This window comes from Rhipicephalus microplus, chromosome X (genome assembly GCF_043290135.1).
Source record: "Rhipicephalus microplus isolate Deutch F79 chromosome X, USDA_Rmic, whole genome shotgun sequence".
Lineage (NCBI taxonomy): Eukaryota > Metazoa > Arthropoda > Arachnida > Ixodida > Ixodidae > Rhipicephalus > Rhipicephalus microplus.
Window position 1 is genome coordinate 461,675,954 of NC_134710.1, and position 21,462 is coordinate 461,697,415.

The 21,462-nt window shown below is 47.0% G+C and overlaps 1 protein-coding gene across 2 annotated transcripts in view; it reads right to left on the minus strand.

Annotated features, from left to right (window-relative positions):
- LOC142776664 (uncharacterized) overlaps positions 1-21,229 on the minus strand; it is a 122,592-nt gene extending 101,363 nt beyond the window's left edge. Inside the window, exon 1 of one of the 2 annotated variants that reach the window (XM_075880697.1) lies at positions 21,008-21,229. In XM_075880697.1, the coding sequence (XP_075736812.1) occupies positions 21,008-21,025 (18 nt within the window). In that variant the 5' untranslated portion in view covers positions 21,026-21,229. The remainder of the gene's footprint in view (positions 1-21,007) is intronic. The other variant, XM_075880698.1, reaches the window with a different exon arrangement.
- Positions 21,230-21,462: the final 233 nt, after the last annotated feature.

The following is a 21,462-nucleotide window of genomic DNA, read 5'->3' on the forward strand; positions in this document are numbered from 1 at the left end:
AGCACATCAGCCGAGTGTTACTTATTCGATGCAAAGGCAGAGGGTGCCCGAGCGGTGCACTGTTACAACTTCGCATGATTACACGGCCATGGAACAGTGTAATGAGCGGTTAAACGGGTTTCGCAATGCGTAAATCAGTGCTTTTTCTCGAACGACAGGCGTCGCAGCCGAAGCCAAAGTGCCGCAGAAGAAACTCCCGGCGAGAGCGGGCGTTCGCCTCGGCAAAAAATAAATTACTCAATAAATCACGTTGGCGCTGTTGTGCCCACAACGCCTTTTGTGATCGCAAGCTAACTCTGCGGCGTGGTTTGCAGGATACGCCCGCCACCGGCACTGGCATTTCCGTTCGCAATTTAGCGCGACTTGGAAGGCGCCTGGATGATCGGCACCCACTTTCTGCCGGCAAAAGGTCGCCCGGGCCTGTTTTTGTGTTTCAGAGATTCTTAACAGAGAGAAAATCAAAATAAAAGTGAGCCCCGTAACGATCTGCATCATAGTGCGACACCTCAACAGTGGCTCACGAGGGATGCCCGGTGCACAGAAGCTGTCCAGAGCTGGCTGATAGATCCATCGCACTCCACAAAACGTTCGCTGCAGTAAGTAAACATATACTGATAACGTTACAGCACTTCTGTAGCTGAAGATGTCGTAACACCTCGTTGACAATATTCGGCAAATTTTCTCGAAGTAATATCAACATATTCGCGTGCCTTTCACGAGCAGTGCGGCACGACTGTTTGTTTTCTGGTCCACGCTGCCATCTAAACTGCTTCTGTTTCCAATTTTCCAGGCGGTCACACCACGCATGCTTCTGAATGCCTAAAATTAAATGAGAGACGGTTTTTTATGCTTACCATTTTCAAGCCTTACAAATAAAATCCTCAAAAAAGAAGCTGAGATGGCGTTCGTTTGCCGCCGCCGGCTATGCGCTGTCGTCGTTTAGATGGTGGAGATACCTCACGGCCCAGACGCGAAGCTTCCACGAAGCCATGGGCCTGGAATATTCTAGACACTACAGAACACCTACCACTCGGCGCCACGGCGCACCGCGATGGACGACGCCTCTAACAACGCAGCCATTAGCACACGTGCTTGGCACGCAATCACGTAACTAGCCAATGAAGACCGCTCGTGACACTCGTGTTTTTTTTTTTCCACTCGGAAACGGAGAGATGCTTCGCCTCTCCTTCAAAATAACCAGTTCTCAGCGGAGTTCAAACCGCGGCGGTGGTGTGTTTGGCCGGAGTGCAGTGAAGGCCCTGTGTGCAGCCATCGCGAACTTGCGTGCCGTTCGCTTTGGGTACGCAACTGCTGAACTGCGAATCGGTCGTGCCTGCTCGGTTTGTGCTGGCAGCTTCGCTGTGTTAAAGCTAGACGTGAGAAGCGTGTGGCCATGCAACTGGGCGCCCTGCAAGCGCCGCGATTTCGCCTCTGCGCATATTTCAGCGGGGAAGAAATGATGAGAGGGGCTTCTTTTTTTCACTCTTCGCTGCACCTTACGAACGTCTGTGCGGCTTCACGTGTCGTTTCTACTCAGTGTGCCGTGTGCAAAGCACAGTGAACGACAAAAGTCACTGGGCACGGCTTCACCAGCGGAATGCGGTTCGCTAACCCATTTGTCTTCATTCTGCAGTTCTGCCTCATCCAGCTGTACCCCGCCAGCAATGGCGACACTGGATGGCTGAGCATAAACGGAACGGCTGTAATCTTGAACAAGAGGGTCCTACACGTGCCGGGCCTGCTTAATGGAATCAGTCCGCGCAAGACGACATCGGCGCATCTCGGTGCGCAGAACCAACTGGCAGCGCCCCCCTCCAGACCACCTATAAAGGCCAGCCTCCCTGAGGCGACGATCACTGGGCACGGCTTCACCAGTGGAATGCGGTTTGCTAACCCATTTGTCTTCATTCTGCAGGTAAGCAGAAACTACGGTAAATGCTTTCGCTCAAGTGACCGCTTCTTGTTGGTGTTGCCGTGCCCACGACTGTTTAGCATGGCGTTAGATAGCACGAAGTATCTTAAAAAACTGTTGTTGTTGGGAGGAGACATTGAGGCTAACCCAGGCCCCACCCTTGAAGAAGTTTTTAACCAACTAAAGGACATTGCAAGCGACATTAAGGAAATAAAAGAAAAGCGGCTAGTAGACATTGATAACAAACTTGACGCTCTGTCAGTCCTTGAGGTAGAGCTTGGGCACTGTAAAACGAAACTTAATTCAATGACTAGGGTAATACAAACATTAGAAAAAAGAATAGACAATCTTGAAAATAGGAGCAGAAGATCCAATCTAGTCGTATACGGAATGCCGGAAGCACAATCTGAGACAAGTGAAACCCTCGAACAGGCAGTAAACAGGGACGCCATACAGGATAAATTCAAACTACAACCGATTGCGATCGAGCGCATCCACCAGCTAGGTAAACCAGCTCCCAATAAAACCAGGCCAGTTATCTTTAAACTTGTGGATTCGCGTCAGAAGGAAGCCATACTAAAGAATGGAAAGCACCTTAAGGGAACTGATTACGCTATTGGCAAATATTTCTGTCGCAAAACTCGCGAAATTAGAGAAAAGCTTTGGGACAGTGCGAAATCGAACCGAGCTAAAAAGGAAAAAGTGGCACTAGCTTTCGAGAGGCTGTACATAAATGACTGCGCGTTCCTTTGGGATGAGGAAAAGAAAGAAAGGGTGCCAGTGAACAAACCAAAAAACTACGAAATACCAACTCGGCCGAACACGCGGAGTACCACACAAAAGAAAAATTAATATTGCTAAATGTAAACGCCAGAAGCGTCGTGATTAAAGTGCAGCCTCTTGAGAACTTGTTGCTACTTCATGAACCAGATATTGTGGCAATCACAGAAACCTGGCTCTCATCAGATATACTCGACCATGAATTCACTCCCCCTAGCTATTCTGTCATCCGAAAAGACAGACTATCTCGAGGCGTCGCGTTGTTAATTCGACGTTCCATTTCATACACGCTACTGCCAGACGTTCCGGACACAGAAGCGGTTTTCTGCAAAATTTTGTGCAATAGCACAAGCATAGTGGCGGGTTGCGTTTATCGTAGCCCGTCCTCTGGTTCGGAATGCATAGTTTCCATCCACAAGTTTCTTCAGCAGCATGTCCATAGCTCTGCAGTCGTGATAATGGGTGATTTTAACCTTGCTGACATAAACTGGAGAACCATGCAACACACCTCACAGGGATCAGAGGATTTATTTGATTTAATGTTAACTTTCAACCTCCATCAAATTGTTTCATGCCCAACTCGTGTTCAAGGAACAGCCACAAGTGTACTAGATTTAATACTTAATAGTAGTCACCTTAGCCATGTGGACACTCAAGTTGATGTTGTAGAGGGCATTTCAGACCACAGAGTGCCTGTTTGCCGGTTAACACTTGATCACAGATTACACCTACAATCAACAGTAAACCATGTACCAGACTTCAGTAAAGCAGACGACGCCAGCGTACTAACTTACTTAGCCCATGAGTTTTACGAGTGTAAGGAATTGAACTGTGATCCCGCCACAACTGTAAATGGCCTTTGGCTAACGTTCAAGCACATTGTTCTGCACTGCATGAATGAATTTATACCACTGCGGCGTACACGGCCGCAAAGACATAACCCCTGGATCACAAGAGAAATTCTACACGCAAAGCGGAAAGTCAAACGACTTCGGAAAGCGGTAAAAAAAAACAGTGCTGCAGTGCGAATACATCAAAATTAAAAACAGCTATTTCACACTTTAAGGCCAAAACAAAGCAAGCAAAACAACATTACTTTGAAGTAACGCTACCGTCATTCATTACTGGTAACCCACAAAGGTTCTGGAAGCATTTCAGCCCTAGAAAAAAACAGCAGTCCTGAACTTTCGTTGCAACAGAAAACGACAAAATCTAATATGTACAACTATTTCCACTCTGTTTTTACAAAAGATGACGGGAAAATTCCACAGCTTGCACACATGAATAATATTGGAATCAGCCCTATAGATGTAGTTGATGAAGAAATATTTTCTCTTTTGCTCGACCTAGACCCCAAAATATCTTCGGGACCAGATGACATCCGCAATCCCTTTCTTAAGCGATATGCCGAATGGTGCAGCAAATACCTTGGTATGGTTTTCCGCAAATCTCTCGCCGTAGCAAAACTTCCAGACAACTGGAAAAAAGCTAAAATAGCACTAATTCCCAAAGCAGAAAATAGCGATAATCCTTCAAACTTTTGGCCGATATCTTTAACCAGCACGTCATGCAAAATATTAGAGCATATAATTTTGAAACACTTAACCGTTTTTTTAGAAGGTAATGGCGTTTTGTCATCTTGCCAGCACGGGTTTCGCAGCGGATTATCGACTACCACGCAACTAACAGAAGTTGTTCACGATTTAGCATTATCTATTAACAACTGCACGCAAACGGATATCATACTATTAGACTTTGCAAAAGCGTTTGATTCCGTATGCCACAACAAATTAATTGCAAAACTTCGAAGTATTATGGAAGATGAAATATTAACAAATTGAGTTAAGAACTTCTTAACTAATTATTCACAATATGTCCTGTATGACCAAGTACCATCAGAAAACTTGCTTGTTACGTCCGGAGTACCACAAGGCTCCATTTTGGGGCCTTTGTTGTTTCTTGTTTTTATTAACGATATCACAGACAGTATCTCTTGCACCACTAGGCTTTTTGCCACGACTGCATTATTTAAAAAGAAATTAACAGTCATTCAGATCACCTTGCACTAAGCGATTCTTTACACCATCTTTTCAACTGGTGCGACATGTGGCAAATGTCGATTAACCCCCCCAAAAAAAAACAGTGTGCAGGACGATAACCCGAAAAAAAGAAGCTATCCAGTATGACTACAGCATTAAAGGCACCAGGCTTGAAAAAGTGAATGCGCACAAATATTTAGGCGTCACGATAACGTCAAGCCTCAGATGGGATGCGCACATTTCTAACATTACTTCGGTTGCTCTGCGCAAGCTCTTTTATCTTCGCAGATGCCTTCGGTTGGCCCCTCACTCAACCAAGCTTTTAGCCTTTACTACTTACGTAAGACCAGTATTAGAATATGCTAACACAGTATGCTTTCCTTATACAGTCACTAACATTCAAAAGCTAGAAAATGTACAGAGGAAGGCAGCAAGATTCATCTGCAACAAATATAAGCGCACTGATTCTCCTACAAATATGTTAGCAAGCTCTGGCCTCCAAACACTTGCGATTCGATCAAAACAAGCGCGCCTTGAATTTCTTTTTCATCTACTTCACAACCATTATAAAATTTACCCATCATTGTAAATCCGTCCGTTTGACTCCCGCGTTATTAGGCACAAACATTCATACACACTGAAAGAGTACTCTTACCGCAATGACACGTTCAAACACTCCTTTTTTTCCACTTGCCATAAGAGAATGGAACTGTTTGGATTCCTCCATAACTAGTGCGAAATCGGTATCCGACTTTGCACTAAAATTAGAAAATATGTTTTCTTAATGTGGCAATACTCGCATTACCAGAAGCATTGCGCCACCAGTGAAAGCGTATTAGTGGAGTGTACAAGTGTTAACTGGAGTGTTTGGAAGTTTGCTATTTGTTTGCCTGTGAACCACTGCACTTCATGCAAAATTTCTCTTCTTTTTGGTGATGGTTTCTTTGTCTTTGCAGATGTAAACAATTTGTATATTTTTCGCTCTTATACTTTGTGATGACTGTCATTTCACTACATTCCTGTTTCTATTTTCTGCACTGTTAATGTACCACCTGCATGTACAATCTGTATGCCCACCTGCTATGGTCTCGGAATGAGACTGGCAGTATTGAAAATAAATAAATAAATAAAAGTCAGGAAGTGTTCGCAGAAAGGAAGTGTTACGTTCATTGCGACGCCGACATGAAGGCAGTAGACGCGTCGCGTGGTGGACGCGGCACGTATTAGATAATTCTGTCGATGTTTCGTTGATTGCGCTCAAGCGTAAATCCGGCAACATGCTTTTGTGGAAAGGTCATTATGAGGGCGTTTAAGAACGGAACGCTGGCGGGCGTTGCGTTTGCGTTCGTCACTCGACAGGAGCCCGCGAGAGGTAAGCATACGACGCATGCGGAACACAAACGCGTAGTCTTGCCTTGCGCTGCTGTTAACCACACACACACACACACACACACACACACACACACACACACACACACACACACACACACACACACACACACACACACACGCACACGCACACGCACACGCACACGCACACGCACACGCACACGCGCGCACGCGCGCACGCGCGCACGCACACACGCGCGCACGCGCACGCGCGCACGCACGCGCACGCACGCACGCGCACGCACACGCGCACGCGCGCACGCGCGCACACGCGCACACGCGCACACGCGCACACGCACACACGCGCACACGCGCACACGCGCACACGCGCACACGCACACGCACACGGGGGGGGAACAGGCCGTGCCTGGCCGCCACCTCCTCAGCTCGCTGTAAGGCCTGGAGCTGTATACTTGGGGAATCAATGACGCGTCGTCTGCTATGCATTTCGCGAGTGCGTGTGCGATGGATGAACTTGTTCGTGAGTGTGTGTGCGTCGTAATAAACGGAATGAACCGCACGCTGCAGAAGTCGGGGCGCGTTCTCTTGTTGTGTGTGCAGCTGTGCAATTAGGAGATCGCGTCTCAGTACTAGGGACCCTTTTCTTCGGTTAATGGAGGCCATCGCTCGTCGATATCCCGTTCAGGGACTCTCTATAGTGAGTGATGAGCGTGCAGTATACTGCGGTCTTCAGCTGAGAGGAAATAAACATTCATTAATTTTAATGTTGGTCGTTTGTGCTTATTGTAGGTGGGGCCCTGCAGGCGATAGCGGCTCGTCGGGCGGGCTCCCATAGGTACGCACGAGTCGCGCTTAATTTGCACCAACTGCGGCGATAAAGCAACCTTGCAAGCTGTAGCATATCCGACGTACCCCAATTATCCAGCCATTAGCGCGTTTATTCTTCATATGTACACGAGACCGAACGATATGTCTTGTGCTGACACAGCTAAAGGAAGCGTAGCGTCCCCGTCGTGGCGCGTGGTCGATGCGGCATGATCAACTGTGAAAAAAAAAGAAGGGGGGGGGGCAGCGCACCCCACTTCTTTTCAGTTTCCCCGTCGTCCCTAATACTCAGACGCAATCTCTTAATTGCACGGCTACGCACACACCAAGAGGACGCGCCCCGACTTCTGCAACGCGTGGTCCATTCCGTTAATTACGTCGCACACACACTCGCGAACATGTTCATAGCACACGCACTCGCAAAATGCACCGCGGATGACATTAAACCCTCACGGTGAAGCTACAACTACAAAGGCAAATTTTTTCGGCAAATTTAGCGGCAGTTCAGCAAGATTCACCCCAAAGTCAGGCAACTGGGGTATGAAATAGAACCTTGCCAAAAAAAAAAAAATAATGCCCGGCTTTATAACTGGCTTTATTTCAAGTGAGAAGAGAGAACTTATCCTGTTATAAGTTGAGGATCGTGTAAATATGCTGTAGGTCTGTTGAGTATATCATCAAGCACACGCAGAACATTGTGTTGGAGTTTAATGGGCAACTGCTTCGGTAGCTTTGTTTAGATGTTCGCTAGCACGCGTGGTACAGTGGCATTTTAAGCAATCTGCATTCATACACCTACCGTATTTACTCGCCTATGATAGTAGTCTTTTCGTACAAACACACTCAAGGTGCCACATTTGTGAACCAATATAGCACTTGATTGTTGAGAAACTGATTGAGACTGGCGCCGTTTATCATTACGTGGGGTGAAAGGTATCCGGCCGACGAATGAAGGTATAGATCGCAGTTTTGTTCTCGCAATCTAAAACTCTGGCTGAAAATGTGAGCTTGTATAAAATGCATGCGTGCATTTTACTTTTCAACGAATCGTTCCACGAAAAGCATGGTGCATACGCGAAGATCGCGCGAAAAAAATGAAATAAAAAAAACGAAGGGGGGGGGGGGGGGCGCATGGGAGCATCCGCCAATTTAGACATTTTCAGTGAATTTGTGTACGTTACATCAAATGTGGTCTAAGTTCAGCTGAGGGATTAATAAGCGATGATGATGGCATCGAAAAGCGGGAAAAAAGACTAATGATCACAGCTGCCGGTGGATTACGCACTTGTAGGTCCGAGAAAAGCGCTTGCTGTTGACGAGGCTTGTTTGCATTACGTGCGGCAATCAGTGCCAATTCAGCGCTTGTTCCCTTTCGGAGGAAGCAAAGGTTCGTCGCAGTGGCCCCCTCCCGACGAATTCTAAGTGCGCCCCCCCCCCCCCCATCGCCTCCCTCGTGCACGTGCGTTTGTTCATGGCCACAGTCGCTCAGCGCTCGCTCTATCTGATCCTATGTTGGCGACAGATGGGAAGCTGGGAAAAGGGGGGGGGGGGTTCTGCCGAGCCGTGAAAAGTGGGAAACCTCTCCAGCGATCTTGATCTTAAAGAGAGACCGCCTGGTCAGCTGATACGGTGGCATGGCTGCTCATGTCACCTGGTGATTGGAAAAAGATGTCCTCCAAAACGCGTTTACACCCTGCGTACTTTGCTGTCAATTACAGCCGCCTCACACGAGACCGTGCTCTTCCGTGAGCAAAGCGAGTGGCTTCGGGCGGCGCAGCATATCGATTATACGGGAGCGGAAGCTGTGCACGTAATGCATATCGCGGGAACAAGGGACTGCAACATCTGTCTAACGGAACATATCCAGCTTTTACCCAGATGACTGTTACCAAGCATGGTGCAGGAGCACGCCGTTACGTGTCATTTGGTTTGGTGACTGAAAAGATTTCGTGGTTTCACGCGTCCACTTGTAGTAGTAATGATAATTAACATCTCAGGTCGAACGCCTCATAAGCATGACGCCGCAGAGGAAGGGACTGTTCATTTATTCACGTCCACAGTACACGCCTCCATGAAAATGCGGCCGCCGTGGACGGAACTCGCGACCGTCAGCAACCAAGCACATTTGATTCACCGTGGCCAACTCGGCTTTTGAATACGTTGATGCGAAAAGACGTTGCTCATTTTTGTTGTGCTCTCTAGCATCGCATTCGGTTTGGAATATTGCATTGAGATAGAAGGTGTAAGCGATTGCCTGTGATACACATACTATGTTGCTGTTACAAGTTCATTTTATGTGGTACGAAAGGACGCATCTTACTCTTGAGATTCATTATGGGTGCGTGGATGGTTCCATCGCAGTTATGACGGGTGTTGCGCATTCAGACGCCATGCAGCGGTGGTATGGTACTCGCATGATGACCCCAAGGTCGCGGTATCGAATGCAGGCCGCGGCGGCCGCTTCGTTTCGATGAACGCGAAAGGCTCACGTTACTTCGGTGCACGAACCATGGGTGGTCGATATTGCCGGAGTGCTACTTAATAAGGTGGCCATCACTGTCAAATCGTGCATGGTTTTCGGGACATAAAGCTCGAACATTTCTACAAATTCAAAACGCGTATGGTAAAGGATTGTGGCTTAATCGAGGAAGGTCAATGGATAATATTATTAATAATTATTATTATTCTTTTCAATATAAAAAGCTTGGTGTCTCTACCGGTGAAAAAAATAATAGTTCATTCGTTAGCATATACTGCAGTGAGATATGCGATAACAGTTTTTGCATTTTGCTTAGAACGCTGGAAAACACGCATTGATAGTTTACTTCGAAATATTTTAAAAAGGGTGGCATACGGTAGTAAGATAGATGCCACCACTATTTTTCGGGATTTGGGATTTTGTGTATTCCCGGATTTGTTTATTAAGATACAGTTGGTGTGGTGACTTTAAAGTGTCATATGTAACGTGTCGACCCCCGAGAGAAAAAAAAAAGCGTTTTATAGTACCCTGGTTCTCTAGCAGATACGGAGAAATATGTAGAAGTGTATATATTCCAAAAATTTTCAATGCACTACTTGACGAATTTTTTCAGCGAGTTCAAAAATGCAATCAGAGAAATTTCTCGCTGTGCTGTAAAATCACATGGTCTATTTGTATGGCACGTATGCTCTGTGTCCCTCCTTTGTTCCTCTTTTTTATTTACGGGCTGTAAAAAAGTAATGGTGTCAATAGTTTGTCTGTTCGTTGGTAAGAAAACAATAGTTTTGTTACCTTGTATCCACATCGCTGTAACCGGCTCTGCCGGGCCTAGTCGCACAAGTTCTGGGGACTTATACAGGCCTGTTTCTTTGTATTTCTTATGGATGTGTACAATTAAGTATTAATATTAATAATGTAATAATATTGATAATATTATTAATAATTCTTACTATTATTATTATTATTATTATTACTATATAATATAATTACTCATATAGTAATAATATATAATAATAATATAATAGGTTACTCATATAATAATAATAATAATAATAATAATAATAATAATAATAATAATAATAATAATAATAATAATAATAATAATAATAATAATAATAATAATAATAATAATAATAATAATAATATGGGAACGCGGGATCGTAAAGTCGCCTGGAAATAAAAAGGCTGCGTTTGAAACTTTCCCACCGATTTTGTAGCACCTCTAGCGTGCGTTGTTAAGCTGTATCGTGCTTGTTAAAAATCACAAGTCAACATTCGTCGTTTTTTTGTTTTTTTGCTAGTCGTGTTGACGACCGCACTGAATACGCGCAGTATTATTCACACGTAGGTGTTGTGCTGCTTTGTGCGTTGGTCACGCAGGTGTGAAACAGTTATCGGCGTCATTGCTGTACCGTTGAATGAGGTGAATAAAAAGGGTGCTTATCTGACAGCAGGGATTATTGTATTCGGAAAATAGACTAACCTCCAACCTAGTAACGAGGCGAGGTACGCGCAATGAAAATAAGCAGCGCACTAGATGCATGCACTGAGCTACACGGCATACGTAACAGCATACATAACAGCAGTTAAGTCTCCTATAACCATGGTTGTTCAAAATGGGTGATTCCATGAGAGATCGACACGGATCCGCACACGTGTATTTTATATTTGATAGGGTATTGTATATTTTTTGCACATACCACCCTGTAGCCAGATCAGGAACTTAGTTTCGTTGGTGTATAATTTAAGAGGCAAAAAATATCGAATTTATTCAACACGGAGGGACCAATCTCATTGTGTGTCGTTGACGAAAGTTTCGACGATGTAACACATGAATAATACAATACAAACAAGGCATTTTGTGTCGGAAATTTTCGATCAACAAAAAGTAAAGTAACATTGTGTGAAAATCTAGAAAAGTATGTTTCAAAAAATATAAATATGTGAGATTTTATGAAAGTTGCTGTCCAACATTTGCTTTGCAAGTTGGTAAACTTTGCAGAGGTGCAACATATGCGCCAATCTGATACGATTTCTGATTGTTGCTCCGAGCTGTGCCAAAACAGCGAAAATTGCGCCACGCAGCCCCAAAATGCCCAGCCAGCCTCAATTTTTTTTTATGTGCGATAGTTTTGGCGAGAAATACCGACCACGTCGGCCACCTGCAGTCGCCATCCCTCAAAGCGCGCAGACCCCAACTATAGTGCCTGGAATGTACTTCAAATATGAGCAGATAAAATAACAACGCTGTGCGCCCACCCCGTTGACCACAGCGGATACCTATCGGCGGGACGACGGAACTTCTTGCATTGCTGTAGCCACCAACTCTTAGCGGGAAATTTAAATTTCTTAGCCTGAAAACGCGGCTATGGCTTGTGAGGAACTAAAGCTGGAAGCGTATGCCGCATCTTCCTCGCGTGAACAAGCTCTACGTGCTGCGAACGCCTGAGTTACCAGTGGACACGTCGATTGTCTTAGCAGTGGCACAAAAAACTACTTTCTTTTGGTTTGTTATGAAGTCGCTGTTGTGTTTTGGGTTTTCAGTTTCGGTTTCGGATTGACATTAGAGGATGCCAGGGGGCGCCGCTCTGGCACCTAGGATTTCAATGCGACTGTAAAATAAAGCAGGTGTGTTAGGTAGCCGTGGAGTGCGGTTGTTGTGCTTGCTTTCGGCGCTACGCGCCAACCCGCGTGATCGAGCTGGTTGGTGTCCCCGCCGGCTGCGTACGTCTCCGTCGGCCGTCTTCTTCTTCTGCTTCGTTGGGACCTGCAGCCGGCAACATAGCATTGGCGACGAGGACCTGTATGAACCCGTTTCGTTCTTCATGTTCGTGCTAACCCTAGACGCTCTTTGTTCCCAGCAAGTGGCTACTGCGTGCTGCGTCGCTTCATTTCTTCATTCAGCTACGCCGCCTCTGCCTTCGTCTTCAAACAGTGTACTGGCGTCATTTTCTTCTCGTTTGCACCTCTCCATTCTTCTTGCTTGAAATGGCGTCTCCCATTCCACCTCCCCTATTTCTTCATTCGCCCGGAGACCCGCCACTTCCGTGGGCGGACTAGAAATTGGTGTTTCAGGCTTGCGCAGACGCGGTCGGGGAGGACGCCAGCAAGCCTGAGCATCGCAAGGCCCTGCTGCTCAACGCGTTGGGCCCTGCCGGGTTAAAGCTCTTCTATACTTTGGAAGCCACCAACGCGTCGCCGACGCCAGCGTCGGGCGATGCCTTCAAGGATGCTGTTGCTCTTTTCGATGAGCATTTTAAAGATGTTTCGTGCGATTATCTCGCACGCGTGAAATTCCAAGAAAGGCGACAATTGCCTGGTGAGCCAGTCGCCGAGTTCATTACTTCTCTTCGAACGCTCGCCGCGTCGTGCGGCTTCGGCGCGCTCGAGGACGATATGATCCGCCATCACCTTTTCATCGGGGTAGCTTCGCAAAACGTCCGCTGCCGCATGCTTCAAAAGGGCTCCTCGATTTCATTATCCGAAGCCCTCTCGATTGCGCGAGAGGACGAGCTTATTCGCTCCCACTTGGAGCAATTCGCTCCGCATTCAGTGCAGCAACTTTCTGCTGCGGGGGGCCAAGGCGGCGGCTCTTCGTTTCACGGGACGTGTCAACATGGCGGCCCTTCGTCTCGGCGTGGCGGCCAACATGGCGGCCCCTCTGCGTCACGGGGGCAAGGAAGCCGACAATATGGCGACCCATTTCGCCAAATTCTGGTTTTGAGGAACAGCACCGAGCTCCTAATTCGCGTTCGCAATTTTCTTCTCTTAGCGCAACCGCACATTGCTTTCGTTGTGGATCGGCTCGGCATTTAGCCAATTTTGCGCAGTGTCCCGCGAGAAACCGCACTTGCCTTGCGTGCGGAAAAATCGGACATTTTCAGTCTGTATGCAATTCCCGTCCAGCAAATCTTCCGGAACCAGTTTCTTTGTCCGCTCCTTCGAACACTGCACAAACCAATACGGTCACTGTTTTAAATGTTGATGGCCTCCACTCTACGTCCGAGCCCAGCATCGTAGTTTCAGTGGGCCATGTGCCCTTTTCATTTCTCGTGGACACTGGTGCCTCAGTCTCTTTAATCAGTGCCGCTGACTTTCACAGTCATTTTTCCAACATTCGGCTTTTGCCTTCACACGTCGTTCTACAAACATATTCCAACGAAACGATTGATAATTTAGCTCAATTTACAGCTCAGGTCTCCTATCGCAGTCGCACTGCTTCCACTACTTTTTATGTAACTGCCAATGGCAGCTCGCTTTTGGGACGTGATGCCATTTGTCCATCAACATCGTCGGTGCGTCAATGACGTGTGCTCAAGTCGACGTCCAAGATGATCTTCCGGCCAACGCGCCTTCTGAATTCCACCACCTGTTTACCCGTGAACTGGGTTGTGTGCGCGGTTTTGTGCATAAAGTGATGCGTCGACCAGGTGTGTGCCCTGTGCGTGCCAAGCTGCGCCGCATTCCTCTTCTTCTCCGTGAGCAAGTCTCTGCGGAACTGTCTCGCCTTCAAGCCAGCGGAATCATCGAGCCTGTCTCTGCTTCCGACTGGGTTTCTCCACTGGTCGTCGTCAAGAAAAAAGATGGATCCCTTCGACTATGCGTCGAATTATGAGAACCGAACAAGGCGATCGTCGTAGACGGGTTTCCACTTCCTCACATTGAAGAACTGCTTCATCAGCTCTCCGGAGCAGTATGTTTCTCCAAGCTGGACCTCGCGTCCGCTTATCACCAAGTTGAACTTTCTGAGTGCAGTAGACTTGACCACATTTGTATCGCACGAAGGCTTGTTTCGGTTTCGCCGCGTGTGTTTCGGGCTTGCATCTGCCCCTGCAGTGTTTCAGAAAATGATGTCAATTATTCTTAAGGGTTGTAATGGTGCCCTTTGTTACTTGGATGATATTTTGGTGTGGGGACGTACTCGCGAAGAGCACGATGCTAACTTGCATACTGTTCTCAACCGCATCAGTGAATGTTGTATGAAACCTAAAAACAAGTGCATTTTTTTCTGTGAATGAGTTACAATTTCTAGGACACAATGTCAGTTCCCGCGGCTTGACACCTGTTGAATCTAAAGTTCAGGCCATTGTTAATGCCCCACAGCCTACTGATGTTAAAACCTTGCAATCTTTTTTAGGTCTTGTTGGTTATTATGCCAAGTTTGTTCCTCACTATGCTGATGTTGTTGAACCACTGCGTATTCTACTTCGTCAAGCACAGCCTGGTCACTGGTCAGCTGAAGCTGAGCAGAGCTTCATTCAAGTTAAGTCAATACTGGCCTCAAATCCAGCTGTTAGTATTTTCAATGAGAAGCTTCCCATCATCATCACGACGGATGCGTCCGATGTTGGACTGGGAGCAGTGTTTCAACAACTCAGAGATGATCAGCTGATCACTATTGCTTTTGCATCTCGTACATTGACCCCTGCTGAATGCAGATATTCAGTAGAAGAGCGTGAAGTTCTCGCTTGTCTTTTTGCCTGTGAGAAATGGCATGTTTACTTGTGGGGCCGGCACTTCGCATTACGTACAGATCACCAGGCACTAGTTGCTCTTCTTTCTGCAGGATCCGAAGGACGCCGCCCCATTCGCATTTCCCGTTGGTGTGCCAAACTCATGTATTATAATTTCAGTGTTCAATATTGTAAGGGTTCTAATAACGTGGTTGCTGATGCACTGTCGTGCCTTCCTCTTCAGATACCGGTTACTGAAGAGCGCGATGAGGAAGTTGTTTCATTAGTTACTTCCTGCATTACTAAAGCTGAGCTTCAGGCAGCTACAGCTGCAGATTCCACTTTGTCTCAAGTTCTCAAATATTTACGTGAAGGATGGCCTTCCAAAGGTGCTCTTGCTTCTGAATTCTTGCCTTACTTCGCAGTCCGACAGGAACTGTCTTGTGTCGAGGACTTGCTTTTCCGCGATGAACGCGTGATTCCCCCTGCTTCTTCCGTAACAAGCTAATACAGCTTGCCCATGAGACCCATCCAGGCATTGTCCGCACCAAACAGAATCTCCGAGACAGGTACTGGTGGCCAGCCTTAGACAAGCAGGTCGAGCATGCAGTTTACAACTGCCATATATGTCAGGCAGCTGACAAGTCTGCCAAACCTGCGTTTTCTCCGTTGCAGCCAGTCCAGTGGCCTGATCGGCCTTGGCAGAAACTCGGCATGGACATCATCGGTCCTTTGCATAATGTTCCGCAAAATGCCCGGTTCATTGTTTCTCTCATTGACTACCATTCCAAATGGCCAGAAATTTGTTTCACACATACGGTTACTTCTGAGGTCATCATTGAGTTTCTGTCTTCAATCTTCAGCCGGGAAGGGTTAACTTCTCCACGGTAGGCAACCGCGAGTTGCTCTCGACATAGTCGCTTTGCCTCGTAACATAGCAGTGTCTTCTCCTGATCAAATCCGCACCAGGATTTTTTCTCGTCAACAAGCAATGAAAAAGTATGTCGACTCCCGTCGAGGTTCAAAGCAGTCCAAAGTTCGCACTGGCGATCTAGTCAAGTTTCATGTGCCAGGCAAGCGCCCCAAGTATCGGGGTCCTTACAAAGTCTTGGGCCAGGTTAGCCCCACTTCTTTCCGCTTAAGTGATGGTAACATCTGGAATGCTTCGCGCCTTGTTATTTTTCGTACGGATTCGCCTTCAACACCTAAAAGTCTTCCTCATCACGTTCCGTCCACGCCTTTCAACTACGCATCAGACTGTTACATGTGGCCTCCATGTACAGGCATTTCTTCTTCAAGGGGGAAGGAGTTACCAGGCGGTGTCGCTGGTTCAAGTACACCAAGTCATACGGTTAACTTCGAACCTTCAAACACGGCTGAGACTGTTGAACCAGACTCCGGTCCGCAAAATTCTTCCGAAGCTCATGCTGCGAGCTCTGATGAGACCCCTAATTTTAACGCTCGTTCAGAGCCTTCACAATCTTCCACTCAAGGTGCAGAGACACCTGATTCTACACCCAAAAGGGCCCGCCCTAAGCGGAAGCGGCAGAAGCCGCGTCGGTTCGAAGATTACGTGATGTAAAACTCTTGTTCCGAACAGTTGTGTACATTTTTCTTGTTATCAGTGCATTGTCAGGACTTTTAGTGTGTGAGTTCGGTGTGCCGTGTTCTGAATTTTTATATGTTCTAATGTACATACCTTGTAAAATATGTTGGTATCGAGCATGTATAAATATAAACAGTGTATAGGTGTGCTTTTTTTCGAGGAGGGGATGATTGTTGTGTTTTGGGTTTTCAGTTTAGGTTTCGCATTGACATTAGAGGATGCCAAGGAGTGCCGCTTTGGCACCTAGGATTTCAAGGCGACTGTAAAATAAAGCAGGTGTGTTAGGTAGCTGTGGAGTGCGGTTGTTGTGCTTGCTTTCGGCGCTACGCGCCAACCCGCGTGTTCGGGCTGGTTGGTGTCCCCGCCGGCCGCGTACGTCTCCGTCGGCCGTCTTCTTCTTCTGCTTCGTTGGGACCTGCAGCCCGCAACACAGCAGTTGCGTCGTCCCGGCCACGGTTCTGGCGATAGATACTTGGTACCGTCGCCGGGTCAACGGGCGCGTGCCATTGTTACTTTACCTAATCGAACGCGCTTTGCAAGGGAGCCGAAGCGGCACCCCCGGTGAAAGAAGAAAAATGGTGGGAAATTGTGGGGGAGGTGTAGCGGTTAGAAAAGTTCTTGACTTTGGTTGTGACCCGTGCAAAGAGTGCTGCTTAAGCCACCTTCGCCGCAGTACATTGGGGCCCAGCGAAAAAGCGCATTGAGATTTGGAAGGGGCCTTTAGCGCTATGCACGGGATGCTGCACGTTTTGCTAGGTTACTCATGCGTTTCTACGCCGCATAATTCTGAGTACCAGTATAATACCTGACGCCTGAATAAGCTACTGGCAGTCATACGAACCGTGTATGACATTTCTGCTTCTCTAAAAAACTATCTAAATTGTGCGAAGTTTTTTTTTTCGCCACCCCTACCCCCTACTCCTCAGTTTTTCGAGTCTCCCGAATTTGCAAGGTGGCGAGCTTGCATATTTAAATTCGCAGTCTGTCAAATGATTTGACAGGCGCAGCAAATGCTATTATGGGCTTCATCATTATTTGCTCAGTGGGGAGGTTCAAGATAATACTTTCATTGAAATAGCAATGCTCGTGTTCACACTGCACGATTTAGGTGATGTTGAATGGTTTATACATTATTTTTTTTTTCAAAATGTAAGCCTTATTATATATACTGCTTTAAATTTGGTATTTTATCATAAAAAATGTCACATTTTTTCCCGTAAACTGCTCCTAATCGGGATTTCAGTGCTTCAAAAGTAACATTGTGCTGCTCTAAAATTGCTCCAAATTGTATTTCGGCTGTTGCACGCCTGACTTTGTTTTGAAAGCGAATTTTGTGTCTTTCTTTCTGCAACGGCACCTACGTTTCTGGCTATTTGAACTCCTGAGCGAGCGAGGCTGATCTTGAACACGCTGACCTATAGGCGTTCGCAAATTTTTGCGGTAATTATACGGGTTAAGGTGAACAAAAAATGTAGATGCTGAAGTATTTTTGTGCGTGACTAGGCCATTAAAGCATTTTACTACTGCGTATTCACGCATCTGTTTTGCTAGTACAAGGCCGTCGTCAAATAAGCCTTATTGGCGTAGGCAGTCATGCGCATGATTTTTGGTCGACAAAACACGATGGCAAGGTGCGGACCAAGTGAAATCAGGGGTAAAACGGGCAAATATCCCCCCCCCCCCCCAAAAAAAAAAAGTGCTGATGCAGGCATCCGCTTATGCTACTGGCGCGCGGTGGGCGATTTGGGAGGCGAATGAGCGCAAGTTTTGATTTCGACGATCTCCACTGGAGGTCACGTTCTGAGCCGGACAATGGAAAAGACCGATCGTTGTAAATTTCTTCAGTTTGGTGATGCCTTCTTTGCGGATAGCGTGGATGATTGAATCTCATATATTGTGTATAATGTGCCATTGTCAAACATGGCTTCACCATTGTCACTACCCGCATTTTTCCCCGCAGCGGTGGTCTTTGTGCCTAAGGTACATGGTTGCTGACCCGCATGTCGTTCGAGTGAATCCCGGCTGCGGCGACTGCATTGAAGGTGAAAATACTGTATGCTCGAGAATAGGGTGCACGTTAAAAAACCCCTGCTGGTCGAAATATATGCCAGCATCCATATCGAGTGTCACAGAAAGAACGGGAAATTATCAAAAAGCAAGTGGAGGAGATGTTTCGGATGATGTCATCCAGCCTTCGAATAGTCCATGGGCGTCCCCCGTGGTGCTCGTTAAGAAGAAAGACAACACACTTAAATTCTGTGTCGACTACCGAAATTTGAACAGTGTAACTAAACGAGATGTCTACCCCTTGCCACGTATCGACGATGCACTAGATCGGCTGCGATTCGCAAACTTTTTCTCCTCCTTGGATCTGAAAAGCGGATATTGGCAAATGGAGGTTGACGAGTGGGACCGTCAAAAAAGGGCATTCGTAACACCAGATGGCCTCTACCAATTCAAAGCGCTTCCATTCGGCCTCTGTTGCGCGCCAGCGACGTTTCAGCGAATGATGGACACTGTCCTCGCGGGATTGAAATGGCAGTCATGTCTAGTGTAGTTAGATGACGTGGTGGCATTCTCTGCAACGTTTCACAAACATCTAGAGCGACTACGCACAGTATTTCAAGCATCCGGTCAGCAAACGTGACACTCAAACCCGAAAAATGCCACTTCGGCTTCGAAGAGCTGCGATTGCTTGGACATGTCGTTAGTTCTGATGGTGTTCGTCCTGTTCCCGAAAAGACAGCCGCTGTTCAGAGGTTCTCTACACCCAGAGACAAATAGTCATTGCGTCGATTTTTGGGTTTGTGTCCCTACTATAGGCGATTTGTGGAAAACTTCTCAAAGATTGCGGAACCTCTTACAAAACTAACAAAAGACGACGTGCCCTTCACATGGGAAAGCGAACAACAGAAGCTTCTGACGAATTAAGAAAACGGCTACAGGGTTCACCAATACTTGCCCAGTTTTATGAGACAGCCGACACTGAAGTCCATACCGATGCCAATAATGTCGGCCTCGGCGTCATCCTGGTCCAGTGGCAAAATGGTCAAGAAAAAGAGTTAGCCTATGCCAGTGGCAAACTCAAAAGCTGAGGCAAACTACGATGCAACTGAAAAAGAGTACCTCGCAGTCATCTGGGCAATAAACAAGTTTCGACCCTACCTTTATGGTAGACTGTTCAGAGCTGTCAGTGACCACCATGCTCTGTGCTGGCTGGCAAATCTGAAGGATCCGTCAGGTCGACTAGCAAGATGGAGCCTTATGCTGCACGAGTATGACATTACTGGCGTATACAAATCTGGAAGGAAACGCAGTGATGCCGACTGCCTGTCACGCTCTCCCATTGATCCAAGTGTTCCTGAAGAGGAAGACTTCCCGTTTCTAGGCGTTGTCGACGCATCCCAAATCGCTCAACAACAACGAGATGACCCGGATTTGCTGGCGCTTATACAACACCTGCAGGGTCTCGACGTTCAAGTCCCTCGCATAGTCTCCAGAGGGCTCTCCATGTTCGGCCTCCGAGAAAGTGTCCTTTACGGGAGGAACTTCGAACCTAATTGCGAAACGTTTTTACTAGTCGTGCCCACAGCCATGCGAGAGGAAATTCTGCATGCCACGACGAGCTGACATCTTGACACATGGATGTGAGCCGAACATTCACCAGGATTCGCCTGAAGTACTATTGGCCTAAGTTGCTCGCATCAGTGCAGCGCTACGAGAAAACTTCTCTTCATTGCCAACGTCACAAAACTCCACCCGTAAGACCAGCCGGCCTTCTCCAGCCAATAGACCTTCCGGATGCCCCATTCCAACAAGTCGGCATGGACTTTTTAGGACCTTTCCCGACATCGTGTGCAGGCAAGAAATGGATAGTCGTAGCCACAGACTATCTGACCCGTTATGCTGAGACTGACTCTTTGTCAGTCTCAGCATAACGGGTCAGATAACACTGCTTGCTGCATTGTTATCGCACTTGACTTATTCTCTAACGGAGGTCCCCCCTAACAGTTTTCTAACTTCGGGACCTCCTCTGTACTGTAGAATTTTATTCATGTATTATGTATGCATTCCTGAAATAAAGTTTGATTGATTGTTTGATTGTACAGTGCGACTCTATATATCGTCGAACACTTCGTAACGTCTGTTTTCAACGCCGAACACTTCAGAGCGCAGGCTTAAGGTGTTTGCCTATAGGATTTTCTGCGTCAATGCATACTGCGTCAACGTGTGCATAGCATAATATGACACTCTCTCTTTGTTTTTGTTTTTTCGAAGATATGATGTAGCGGCGTATTATAAGTAAGCACTCAAAGCACTCAAGCAGATAAAATCTACTGCGAATATGCCAAGGACCGGTCAGACAACGACTATGTTATGGATTAGACTCCATAAATCTCCTTCTCCACAATCGATAAGCAGTCGACTTGAGAAAACGAATAGAACACTTGAATGAAGAGCCGCTTCGTTGTCGAAACAAATGCAGCCGTTCCATGCGCAGCACTATCGTGCGAATGCAGCTTAGCCAGATCTGCGGGCAGGATTAAAGACACGTGTACTTACTAGAGTCGTGTGCTTCATAGCTGGTCCGTTGCTTTCCGTTACAATCGTTTCCTCGCCGGTGTGCCGCGCCTTATGAAGCTCTTCTTTCGCCAGCAGGGGTGGCGCACCCCGCGCACTTGGTTTGGCTGCTCAGCAGAGCATGGCGCCCGCATACGCAGCTGTTCCGGCTTCATTCGGACAGGCGCTCCAAGAAAGTGGAACAGCGGGCGGACTCTCGCTGAGCGCGCCTTCCGAGTGTCTCGCCGATGTGCCGTAAGTGGCACGGCAAAGTGGTGGGCTGTAATTAACGCCCGAGGCAGTTATCTTACTGGCATAATTAGGGCGCGCACTGCACTGAAGCTTTCAGTTGCTCAACGCGTACTTTCCCGAAACATTCGTAGCATAGATTTAATGTTGCCCTTATTGCGCGGTCGCAGGCAAAAAGTGGCACTGACGAAACGTTCCGCATTTCAGGA